The 13,779-nt window shown below is 38.2% G+C and overlaps 1 protein-coding gene across 2 annotated transcripts; it reads left to right on the top strand.

Annotated features, from left to right (window-relative positions):
- The first annotated feature begins 3,393 nt into the window (after positions 1 to 3,393).
- mrpl51 (mitochondrial ribosomal protein L51) lies at positions 3,394 to 10,238 on the top strand. Of its 2 annotated transcripts, none has more exons than XM_061914895.1 (4): positions 3,394 to 3,591; positions 3,713 to 3,797; positions 6,869 to 6,976; positions 9,957 to 10,238. In XM_061914895.1, exons 1-4 carry the CDS (start codon positions 3,574 to 3,576, stop codon positions 10,151 to 10,153), a joined length of 408 nt encoding a protein of 135 aa, XP_061770879.1. In that variant the 5' UTR covers positions 3,394 to 3,573; the 3' UTR covers positions 10,154 to 10,238. The 2 variants fall into 2 exon arrangements, with proteins under 2 accessions (XP_061770879.1, XP_061770880.1); XM_061914896.1 differs by having other exon boundaries at positions 3,395 to 3,569.
- Positions 10,239 to 13,779: the final 3,541 nt, after the last annotated feature.

Below are 13,779 nucleotides of genomic sequence, written 5' to 3'. Positions count from 1 at the left end.
ACTTTTTTTAATTTTTTATCAATCCAATAAACCATGGGTGTCAAACTCTGGCCCGCGGGCAGAATTTGACCCGCCATGTCATTTATTTTGGCCCTTGAGACAATATTAAATTAACATTAGAGCTGGCCCGCCGGTATTATACAGCGGCGGTGCATTCACCGCTAATTCTAATACTTGCCAACCCTCACAATTTTCCCAGGAGACTCCCGAATTTCAGTGCCCCCCCTGAAAATCTACCGGGGCAACCATTCTCTTGAATTTCTCCCGATTTCCACTCGGACAACAATATTGGCGGCGCGCCTTAAAGGTACTGCTTTTAGCGTCATCTACAACCTGTCGTCATGTCCGCTTTTCCGCCATACATTTAGCATGCCGGCCGGATTCTACACACACACAAGTGAATGCATGCATACTTGGTCAACAGCCATACAGGTCACAATGAGGGTGGCCATATAAACAACTTTAACACTGTTACAAATATGCACCACACTGTGAACCCACACCAAACAAGAATGACAAACACATTTCTGCACTGTAACACAACATCAACACAACAGAACAAATACCCAGAACCCCTTGAAGCACTTACTCTTTCGGGACGCTACAATATACACCCCCGCTACCAACAAAACTGGATTTTGCATGTCACTATAAAGTTATATAAGCCTTGCTTGTTCAATATTCAATGCAAAACTTGTCTGGGTCCCTATTAAAAGGTTAAGTTGTTCAACTTCGGCCCGCGGCTTTGTTCCGTTTAGAATTTTGGCCCACTCTGTATTTGAGTTTGACACCCCTGCAACAAACCACTACACAGCAATACCATAACAATGCAATCCAATCCCAAACCTGACCCAGCAACACTCAGAACTGCAATAAACAGAGCAATTGAGAGAAGACACAAACACCACACAGAACAAACCAAAAGTAGTGAAACAAAAATGAATATTATCAACAACAGTATCAATATTAGTTATAATTTCAGCATAGCAGTGATTAAAAACCCCTCATTGACATTATCATTAGACATTTATGAAAATAATAAAAAAGAACAATAGTGTCACAGTGGCTTACACTTGCATGGCATCTCATAAGCTGGACAACACACTGTGTCCAATGTTTTCACAAAGATAAAATAAGGCATATTTTTGGTTCGTTTAATAGTTAAAACAAATTTACATTATTGCAATCACTTGATTGCAATAATGTAAATTATAAAAGGTTTTTTAAAAAATCTACTACTCTGCTAGCATGTCAGCAGACTGGGGTAGATCCTGCTGAAATCTATGTATTGAATGAATACAGAATCGTTTTGAATCTGAAAAATATCGTCTTCGAATCGAGAATCACGTTGAATCGAAAAAATTGATATATTATCGAATGGCGACCCCAAGAATCGATATTGAATCGAACTGTGGGACACCCAAAGATTCGCAGCCCTAATAACCATAGAACAGGAAATAGAATGTATTGCAACATTGGCTGCTTATTGCCACCGTCTTCAATGCGGCAGTAGTTTTACTTTATTTTTATTTTATTAAACAGTGGTTAGCTTCTGCGCTGCAAATTATTAACCACACATTTTATTTCTTGAAATGTCCCTCGTTTTAGGAGCTATTCACTTGTATTTAGTCATTGACTTTACATCATACTCCTAATTATAGCATAAATAATTATATGTTGTCTATTCTAGTTCAAATATGTAAAAATTGAGAAAACATCTATTCAACAAAGATATTTCTGTTTTCCCCACGTAGAAGATCTTGTTTGAAGGGTCGGCAACATCCCAAGGATGCTTCAATTAGCAATTGAAAGTTGAATAATGCTTGTTTTCAGAATAAAATATGTATTTATGTCTTAAAAGTCCTGCTAATTTCCAGATATACAAATCTTAATTTAGGATGTTTTATCAAGTAAGATTAACAAGCTGCATGGACATATAATTTTACTAGTTTTTAGTATTTTTTCCCCCTAAAATGTTGTCTTATTATCTTGTATTTTGTCAGCTCTTTTCTGCAGTGTGTATGACAGTTGAGTTTGTTCAAATCCATTAAAACCATGTTTGTACAGTTAATAAAGGTACAGATTAATTCTCTTGCTTGTTCAAAGTTTGAACTATTTAGAAACCTGATTAAACTACTTGACTAAGCAACTACAATATGAAAACTTTTCTAAACTGCGCTTTATCATCATCGGTGGAGGTGTACCTAATGCAAATAAATATGCGTCACTCATCCCGGGAGGGGGAAGGGGGGGGGGTTCCTTCTTGCATCGTTCAAGTGGAAAAAGTTGAGTGTTGAGCGTGCCTATTTTTTTTTTTTTTGCAGATGGTTAATATTCAAATGATCTTTTCAGTATTCAACGTGTTGTTGATGAAAGTGAATGTTCCACTGACAGTTCCTGGCAAAGAATGCAGCAAAAAAAATGTGTATTTGATCATGTCAGTATTTTATATATATATATATATATATATATATATATATATATATATATATATATATATATATATATATATATATATATATATATATATATATATATATATATATACACATATATATGCATATATATATATATATATATAGACATATATATATATAATATATATATATTCATATATACATACATACATACATACATACATACATACATGTATATATGTATATATATACACACATATATATGTATCTATATATGTATATATATATATATATATATATGTATATATATATATATATATATATATATATATGTATACATACACATACATATATATAGATACATACATACACATACATATATATGTTATAAAAAAAATGATGTGAATTCATTGCAGGTAATAAAGTACTATTGGGTCATCATGGATGGATGGATGGATCATTTGTTTTGGTTTTTAATCAATTCAAATAAACTTTATTTATAAAGCACATTTAAAATTTACTACTAAGTGCTGTACAATAAATGTGTTTTATCACTGTGGAAAATGTATGAGCAATCATCAGATAATATTAATGGAGTAAATCAGTCATCCACTGCCCACTGCTAGGAGAATGTACTCCTTCATTGGGGTTTGTCTTATTGTATTTCCACCCAAAAGAGAACATTCGTCATAATTCAAACATAAAGATGTATGCAGTGTATTTTACTTTGAAAATATTCCACTGAGGTTTGTGCGCGTGCGTGGGTGCGTGCGCGCGCAATTGTCGTTCTGGGGACATTTGAAAGTCACTTTTAAAGATACATATAAAAGTAAGAGAATTAATGTAGAAAATATTGACTTGTTGAACGTATTCATTCATTATATGTGATTTGCATAGATAACAAATTGGTATAAAAATGATAAAATATTCATATTTATTATATATATTTCCTCTACATCCGGGGAATCAAGTTGCCCCGCGCGCAAGGCATTATGGGACAGTGTGTAAAGATGGCGGCATCACCCTCGGCCACCATGTTAAATTGTCAATATTAAATTGTCAATAAGTGGACATTTCCGATGTCACTTTGACGTCTAATTATTGAAACTAAATATTCATCTGGTTTTTTTGGCTACGAAGAGGCAGAAAGAGGTAAATGTTTGGCAAGAAGACGGTAAGCTAATGTCGTGTGCTAAATATGCTGGGTCAGCGTTAAACTGAATAACCTGCAGTCTAACTACACTTCAGTGTTTTATTACTATTATATACGTTTTTAAACATGTGTTTTTCTGTAGATGTTTGGGAGTTTTCTGCGAGCTGGGGCCTCCTTATGTCGCTCTACAGGAGTTTTAGTGGACTCAGCAAGGACCTTCACCACCGGTCAGTAAGAAACAATTCAAGATTACAATCAGCATTTCACTTTTGTAATTACTGCTCCATCTGCATCTTTTATTACATACAATAATCATCTACAGCAGGGGTGTCAGTCATTTTTGCTCAAGGGCCACATTACCATGAATTGATTTACGTTGACCCCGACTTAAACAAGTTCCATCCATCCGTTTTCTACCGCTTATTCCCTTTTTGGGGGCGCGAGGGGCGCTGGCGCCTATCTCAGCTACAATCGGGCGGAAGGCGGGGTAGTTGAAAAACGTATTGGGGTGTTACCATTTAGTGGTCAATTGTACGGAATATGTACTGTACTGTGCAATCTACTAATAAAAGCTTTAATCAGTCAATCAATCAATGGAGGAACATCTATTCCCAAGCGGGCCGGACTGGTATAATCATGGCAGGATAACTTAAAGGCCTACTAAAATGTGATTTTCTTACTTAAACAGGGATAGCAGGTCCATTCTATCTGTCATACTTGATCATTTCGCGATATTGCCATATTTTTGCTGAAAGGATTTAGTAGAGAACATCCACGATAAAGTTCGCAACTATTGGTCGCTAATAAAAAAGCCTTGCCTGTACCGGAAGTAGCAGACGATGTGCGCGTGACATCACGGGTTGTGGAGCTCCTCACATTGTTTATAATCATAGCCACCAGCAGCAAGAGCTATTCGGACCGAGAAAGCGACGATTTCCCCTTTAATTTGAGCGAGGATGAAAGATTCGTGGATGAGGATAGTGAGAGTGAAGCACTAGAAGAAAAAAAAAAAGTCGAGGGCAGTGGGAGCGATTCAGATATTAGACACATTTACTAGGATCATTCTGGAAAATCCCTTATGTGCTTATTGTGTTACTAGTGTTTTAGTGAGATTATATGGTACCTGAAGGTCGGAGGGGTGGGGCTACCGCCAGTGTTTCTGGTGAGAGGAGGTAAGAGAGTACGCAGCTGCAGGAGGACACAAGCTCCGCTCATGTCTACGGTAAGAGCCGACTTATTACCACCATTTTCTCACCGAAACCTGCCGGTTGACATGTGGTCGGGAACCATGTTCGCTTGACCGCTCTGTTCCATAGTAAAGCTTCACCTTCGGGAATGTAAACAAGGAAACACCGGCTGTGTTTGTGTTGCTAAAGGCAGCTGCAATACACCGCTTCCCACCTTCATCTTTCTTCTTTGACTTCTCCATTATTAAATGATCAAATTGCAAAAGATTCAGCAACACAGACGTCCAGAATACTGTGTAATTATGCGATGAAAAGAGACTGCTTTTAGCCGTGAGCAGTGCTGGCAAAACATGTCTGCTACAACTGGTGACGTCACGCGCACACGTCAACATAAGCGTCATCATTCCGCGACGTTTTCAACAGGATACTTTGCGGGAAATTTAAAATTGTAATTTAGTAAACTAAAGCGGCCGTATTGGCATGTGTTGCAATGTTAATATTTCATCATTGATATATAAACTATCAGACTGCGTGGTCGCTAGTAGTGGCTTTCAGTAGGCCTTTAAACAAGTTGATAAACTTATTCGGGTGTCACTATTTAGTGGTCAATTGTACGGAATATGTACTGTACTGTGCAATGTACTAATAAAAGTTTTACTCAGTCAATCAATCAATTAATGGAGGAACATCTATTCCCAAGCGGGCCGGACTGGTATAATAATGGCAGGATAACTTAAAAATAAAGATAACTTCAGGTTGTTTTTTTGTTTAATATTAGACCAATAACATTCTGAAAATTTACAAATCTTTTTTTTTTTTTTTTTTTTTACACGCACACCATCCATGCATCCATTTTCTATAGCTTATTCCCTTTGGGGTAGCGGGGGGCGTACCTCAGCTACAATCGGGCGGAAGGCGATGTGCACCCTGGACAAGTCGCCACCTCATCGCAGGGCCAACACAGATAGACAGACAACATTCACACTCACATTCACACACTAGGGCCAATTTAGTGTTGCCAATCAACCTATCCCCAGGTGCATGTCTTTGGAAGTGGGAGGAAGCCGGAATACCCGCAGGGAACCCACGCAGTCACGGGGAGAACATGCAAACTCCACACAGAAAGATCTGGAGCCCGGGATTGAACCCAGGACTGCAGGACCTTCGTATTGTGAGGCAGTTAATTGTATTCTATCTTCATTAGTTATTTACACTTTCTGAATAAATTATGTGATAATATTCATTAGTCCCAGGCTCTGGATCTTTCTGTGTGGAGTTTGCATGTTCTCCCCGTGACAGCGTGGGTTCACTCTTGGTACTCCCACCGCTATATTGGCTCTAGTGTGTAAATGTGAGTGTTAATGTTGTCCGTCTATCTGTGTTGGCCCTGTGATGAGGTGGCGACTTGTCCAGGGTGCACCCCGCTTTCCGCCTAAATGCAGCTGAGATAAGCTTCAGCGACACCGAAAGGGACAAGCGGTAGAAAATGGATGGAAGAGTTTTAAAGTGTTCCTGTTGGTGTTAATTTGCAATATATCAGAAGATGAAATTATTATTTTTTTACTCATTTTCCTTAACTGATGTACTAACATCATGTGGTTTATTCTGTACATATGTAGCATTGTTTACAACAAATCTTTGTGAATTTGGACTAATTTATCACACATGAAGTAAGAAGGGGATACATAATATTTCAAAATATTTATGTGCGCCTAGAAAATAAGTACAACACGGAATGCACGGATTATCAATTTGTATACTATCACTAATTAGCAGTAGAAGTAGGTAGTGTCCAAACACAGAAGTGTTACCTCTATCCTAACATAGCTCCGCCCCCTCTGAAGTCATGTGTGTGGTAGGGGACACAAACAATTGCTCTGGCGACATCCGGTGGACACATTTAGAAACAGCAATTTCCGTCATTCAAAAATTTCAGCTCATTTTTATTCTTAGCAAACTCATCTCCTGGACCGGAGGAAACCTGTTGTCGAGCCGTACCTTTGACACCCCTGATCTACAGTCTTCAATTGTAGCTATTGAGTAATTTGCTATTTTGGCTTAATAGTAATTGCATTATTAGCCAAATGAACATCTAATGCTGACATTTGCAGGTACAAGCTGCCTCATAAGGATGCACGCCATCCCTAAGCCTAAAGTGGTGGACAGATGGAATGAGAAAAGGAGCATGTTTGGAGTGTATGACAATATAGGAATCCTAGGTAAGTGCTTTAAATGTGTGTGGTCATGGTACCTTACTGGACGTTCTAGTTCTGCATCTGTATGTCAAACTCTGACCTGTTGTGTTGGAGTTTGCAAACGAGTCGAGTCTTTTGAATGGCTCTTTCAATTGAACGATGGTCCTGGAAAATGTAGCAAGTTACTTTTGATTAAATGTAACTAAGCTACAGGGGAAGCTAGCCATAGAGAATTGTAGCAAGCTACGCGGCAAAAGTAGCTTGCTACATCAAAGCTACATTATATAAATATATAACTTAATGTCCAACTTCCCACCAAACAAGAAAAATAGTCAGTTTAATTGTTTATCATATAAACACTAGCTAGAAACATGCCCTTTCTCTGGATTTTTAACATTTATTTTAATTCTTAAATGTGTATTCCATGTCGAGAGCCGTTTTGATTTGGTCTTACAAGGTAGACAACTACAAATGAATGTTTTGGGCATTGTTCTATCCAAACACATACATTTGCCTGTGGCCAAGTAGATGCAATGTGAGTTCCTGGACATTGTCCTCAACTTTTAAAACAAAAATCCAAAGAAGAGAATCCCTCTGAAATCTTCCACTAGTTTTTTATTTTTTTGAAATCACCCGCTTGAATATTCTGTCTTCTCTTCTCCGACTCCCCTGTCATCATTTGGGATGTGTGTGTTAGTTGTGATTTCCCTTTAACCAATCGTGACTCATCATAACAAAACAAATCCTCATGAATTTTCTTCTACGTCCACCAACCAATCATCATGGATTTTTTTTTCTGTATTTTTTTATACCCTGCCCTTGATCTTTGCAGTCCACTTTTCTCTTTCTCTTCTCGCTCTCTCTTCTTTTGTAGTTTGTAGCCAAGCTACATGAGTCAACAAATAGCTTAGCTGCGGAGAACGCTACTCTTTTAAAAAGTAATGAAGTTAAGCCACGTAGCTCTGCTACATTTAACGAGCTACTGCCAACACTGGCAAATTGTCCACTCCTCACATGCGTGCCACCTGACTGGCAACTGGACTAAAAAAAGAGTCAAAAGTTAAAGAAAACGATGAATTAACTTTTTTTTCACACATTTATTCAGTTCATTAATATATATATAAACACACCATCTCTATGGTATTACAATTTTGTAGTAACATTTTTATTATGTCCTAAATTTTATTTTAGTTGTATTGATAGTTTTATATTATTTCATGCATTTTATTATTACATATTGTTTATTTTTTTCTATATTGTTAAAATGCTACACATTTTTTTATGTGAAGGAAAATTCAAACAGGTGAAATCATGGACATCTGAAGCTCTTTTATGGAATGAAAACATAACAAAAAGTAAAATTATAGCCAATATTTCAGAATAATTCTTAACAATAAAATAATGTAAATAAAATTAATTTGATTGACATTTTATTGTATAATAAGTTGGGTTGGGCAGTTAAGCAAATTTTTTTTTCCATGATGGTGTCTCACGAGTCTGAAAATGCAATAAATAATCAGGGAGAAAAAAAGATAATGGGGCCATGCAACATGCATGCAAATTCCAGAGCTTATGACAGTGAAACAGATGAGGGCGAATGAGTGAAAAAAGACTCCTAGATGTTTGGAAAATAGAAGTGGTTGATACTAAACGCTAATATGCCTCATTGATAATTACTACACTCCAAAAAAAAAAATTTAAGGCATATGATTTTTGTGTTAACATAACCGCAGATGGAGTCACATATTTTGGCCAATAAAACAGAATCCACTGTTAAATGCAGAATAACAGGGAATTTGACATAAATGTACGTGAAAAGTCAGTGAAGAGAACAAACATTTGTTTGGGAAGATAATGTGTCGGGTAGGGCTCATTTATCCCGAAACTCTCAACAGCCTTGTCCCTGAACTAAACAATGTCGAGGCACCCACTTGAAACAGCGATTAAATTCCGAAACGATAGCTGAAAGGAACAATCTGTACCCACACAACACATCTCATCTGCTTGTGTTGTGAACGACATCATCGATGTGGTCGCAACTTAAAGGCGATTTCTATTTCTTTTTCTAGCCTCAAGTGAGTCGCCTCTTTACTCGTCAGGCTGAGAACAGCAGCGCAGCACACTTATTGCCTTCACAATAATATCTGGTCTGACTGCGCTAACTAAATAAAGGTGTCAAAAAAGTACTTGGCACAAGCATAATGTAATTAAAGCATTTATTGATACATTTACAAAATGAGTATGCTTTGACCTAAAATACTGGTCGAAGTTGTCGAAAGATGTATTGCATCAATAAATGTGGGGATTTTCGCATGTAATTAACATTTTTTTCAATTTTATTTTACACAAAAAGCACACACTCTATGGTAGTAAAGTAAATGTAAAAGATAAAGACAAAATGAAAATGGGAAAACTGAATTTTATATTGCAATTTTATTGCAATATGCTACACATATACACACATAGCTCGGTTGGTTGAGCGGCCGTGTCAGCAACTTGAGGGTTGCAGGTTAGATCCCCGCTTCCGCCATACTACTCACTGCCGCTGTGTCCTTGGGCAAGACACTTTACCCACCTGCTCCCAGTGCCACCCACACTGCTTTAAATGTAACTTAGATATTGGGTTTCACTATGTAAAGCGCTTTGAGTCACTAGAGAAAAAGCGCTATATAAATATAATTCACTTCACTTAAATGTATTGTTATTGCAATTATTATTTTAGTTGTTGTGATTTATTTGTTGCTAATTTATATCCAAGGTTTTAAAAAAATACTCGTTTTCAAATGAATGAATAATCGTGTAATTGTGATATCAATCAAAATAATTGTGATTATTATTTTTGCCATAATCATCCAGCCCTAATAAATAGTGTTTCCTTGATTACTAATGAAAACAAATAACTATAATAACGAGCCAGTCTTCTGAACAAGGAAAAACAAGAGTTACTGAAGATCCCTGTTCTTTTCGAGGAGCCATGAATCGCATCTCTATTGTGTGTCTGCAGGGGACTTTAAAGCCCACCCCAAAGACCTCTACATCGGTCCCTGCTGGCTGAAGGCCTTCAAAGGCAACGAGCTGCAGCGCCTCATTAGGCAGAAGAAGATGGTGGGAGACAGGATGATGACTCTGGATAGACACAACTTGGACAAGAGGATCAAATTCCTATACAGACGTTTCAATCGTACTGGAAAACATCGCTAAGAGGCCACAAACTAATCCCACCAGTTTGTCTTTTGTTTTTTTACTTTAAATATGCATAGAAGTAAAACTGGTGTTGACAAGGAGACTACTTGTATTGTTGTTTTCTTACATGTTATCACGGTTTAGTTTTCACATTTTAGCAGAATAACACTTGTGAAAAATTCTACAAATCTATAAAAAGGTCTGATTTCAAAACAATACACAAGTGAAACTCAAAGACTGAGAATATCGTGCAAAAGGCCACGCATGTCAGCAATTCAACTTCAAATGTGAAATCCACCGAGATATGCCGAGCCTTTATCTGTTCTTAATTTGATGTCATGGCTTACTAGTGAAGTGAATTATATTTATATAGCACTTTTCTCTAGTGACTCAAAGCGCTTTACATAGTGACACCCAATATCTAAGTTACATTCAAAGCAGTGTGGGAGCAGGTGGGTAAAGTGTCTTGCCCAAGGACACAACGGCAGTGACTAGGATGGTGGAAGCGGGAATCGAACCTGCAACCCTCTAGTTGCTGGCACGGCCACTCTACCAACCGAAAACAAAACATTTTCTGAAATGTTCAAGCTTTTCATAAACCATAATCATCCCAAAATATATACATTTGGACACACCTTCTCATTCAATGTGTTTTCTTTATTTTCATGACTATTTACATTGTAGATTGTCACTGAAGGCATCAAAACTATGAATGAACACATGTAACACACCTAACAAAAAAAAGACACTTCACCCTTGCTCCTGATGGGTCCTGGTGAGCGCCTTGCATGGCAGTTCCCACCATCAGTGTGTGTGAATGTGGAAATACTGTCAAAGCGCTTTGGGCTCCTTAAAAATGGGTAGAAAAGCACTATACAAGTACAACAAATTTACCATTTGTTGACGTATTATTTAATAAATATATACTTGCCCTTATGTGGGCCTACCGAGGATGTCGTGGTGGTCTGTGCAGCCCTTTGAGACACTAGTGATTTAGGGCTATATAAGTAAACATTGATTGATTGATTGATTGATAAAGGAATTTTGAATTGTTGCAATTTTTAGAAAAATTAAAAAAAATCTCACGTACCCCTTGGCATACCTTCAAGTACCCCATTTGAGAACCACTGACCTAAAGTAATCTCTCAAACACCGTCCTTTTTTCTTTAAATGTACCACTGTTTTCGATCCATCCGCTTGCTATCTTTTGTTTCCAATGTTTTGTTCACCTTTAAAAAAGGAAGAAAAAAAAACATCAGAAACAGCTATTTGACACAATAGTTGACAGTTTATGTCACTGCAGTGTGTAGAAATGATTACGTATTTCCTGTACATGTTTGTACCACTAGATGGAGCCAGAATACCGCTAGTGGGACCACCTGCGCTCAGTTTAATTCGGCCCGAGGGATAAGTATAACAATTGGTAAAGAAACTGCTGTTCTAAATGTGTCCACTGGATGTCGCAATAGCATTTTTTTTGTATCTTTGTAGATGATGCTACATATGTAAAAAAATAAATAAAAATAAACCACATTATGTTAGTGCACTAGTCGTGGAAAATGAGCAAAGTACATAAATAACTTGCTGTAATTATCCATCCATTTTCTACACCTTATTCCCTTTGGGGTTACGGGGGCGCTGGTGCCTATCTCAGCTACAATCGGGCGGAAGGCAGGGTACGCCCTGGACAAGTCGCCACCTCATCGCAGGGCCTGCTGTAATTAGATTTTGATATATTTTTGGTTTATTTTGATGGATTGAAAATTAACACCAATGAGTTGACTGATGAACATTATCACATAATTTATTCAGAAAGTATGAGTAGCAACAAATAAAAATACAACACAAACATGTAAGTGTAAAAAAAACAACAACATTATGATTTGTACATTTTCAGAATGTGCTTATTCTATTTTTAAACAAAGAAAACAATCTGAAGTTGTCTTTATTTTTAAGTTATCATGCCGAGAGTAGATTTTTCTGCATGTGGCCCCCCATCTAAAATGAGTTTGACACCCCTGATCTAAACAGATAACAGAGCATCCATCCATCTATTTTCTACCGCTTATTCCCTTTTGGGGTCGCTGGCGCCTATCTCAGCTACAATCGGGCGGAAGGCGGGGTACACCCTGGACAAGTCGCCACCTCATCACAGGGCCAACACAGATGGACAGACAACATTCACACACTAGGGACCATTTAGTGTTGCCAATCAACCTATCCCCAGGTGCATGTCTTTGGAAGTGGGAGGAAGCCGGAGTGCCCGGAGGGAACCCACGCAGTCACGGGGAGAACATGCAAACTCCGCTCTGGTTCAATGAGGGAAATGTGAATTCCAACACAAGTGAGTATCAAGGTAATTGTACTTTTCTACCATCAAGCACTGCGGTGACAGGGTCATGGTTGCATGAGTGCTGCCGGCACAGGAGTGTTGCGGTTCAATGAGGGAAATGTGAATTCCAACACAAGTAAGTAGCAAGATAATTGTACTTTTCTATTATTAAGTACGGTGGTTGCATAAATGCTGCCGGCACAGGAGAGCTGCGGTTCAATGAGGAAAATGTAAATTGCAACACAGGTAAGTAGCAAGACAATTGTACTTTTCTATTATCAAGCACTGTGGTGACAGAGTCATGGTTACATGAATGCTGCCGGCACAGGAGAGCTGTGGTTCAATGAGGAAAATGTAAATTCCAACACAGGTAAGTAGCAAGACAATTGTACTTTTCTATTATCAAGCACTGTTGTTGCAGGGTCATGGTTGCATGAGTCCTGCTGGTTACAGGAGAGCTGTGGTTTAATGAGGAAAATGTAAATTCCAACACAGGTGAGTAACAAGGTAATGGTTGCATGAGTGCTGCCGGCACAGGAGAGCTGTGGTTAAATGATGAAAATGTGAATTTCAACACAAGTAAGTAACAAGGTAATTGTACTTTTCTACCCTCAAGCACTGTGGTGGCAGGGTCATGTTTGTGTTGGCCCTGCGATGAGGTAGCGACTTGTCCAGGGTGTACCCCGCCTTCCGCCCGATTGTAGCTGAGATAGGCACCAGCGAACCCAAAAGGGAATGAGTGGTAGAAAATGGATGGATGGATAGTTCGCATGACTGTACAAATGCAGTGTGTAGAAATGATGACATATTTCCTGTACATGTTTGTACCACTAGATGGAGCCACACTTTGACCTAAACACTGTTTATTATGACTGTAGAAATGACATATTTCCTGTACATGTTTGTACCACTAGATGGAGCCACACTTTGACCTAAACACTGTTTATTATGACTGTAGAAATGACATATTTCCTGTACATGTTTGTACCACTAGATGGAGCCACACTTTGACCTAAACACTGTTTATTATGACTAGAAATGCATTGCATCATGTTGGCAGATGCTTCTAATATGTTGACTGGCTTTTTAATCACATAGTGCACCATGATGTATAGCCTACTGTATACAGTAGTATACATTACAAATAGGAGAATCCCATGTTTTACAGTCGAGTCAACAACACTCAGTGGGGGCATCCACGCATTGCAGTGACGTGCACCCCCCCCCCCCCCCCCCCCCCCCTCATCCTCACTCCCATCCGAGCTGCAGCACTGCAAAGTACAGTATGTGTGTGGGGGAGGGGTGGGGGGGT

Source organism: Nerophis ophidion, linkage group LG11, assembly GCF_033978795.1.
Source record: "Nerophis ophidion isolate RoL-2023_Sa linkage group LG11, RoL_Noph_v1.0, whole genome shotgun sequence".
NCBI classification, from domain to species: domain Eukaryota; kingdom Metazoa; phylum Chordata; class Actinopteri; order Syngnathiformes; family Syngnathidae; genus Nerophis; species Nerophis ophidion.
This window is presented reverse-complemented; position numbering and strand designations above follow the sequence as displayed.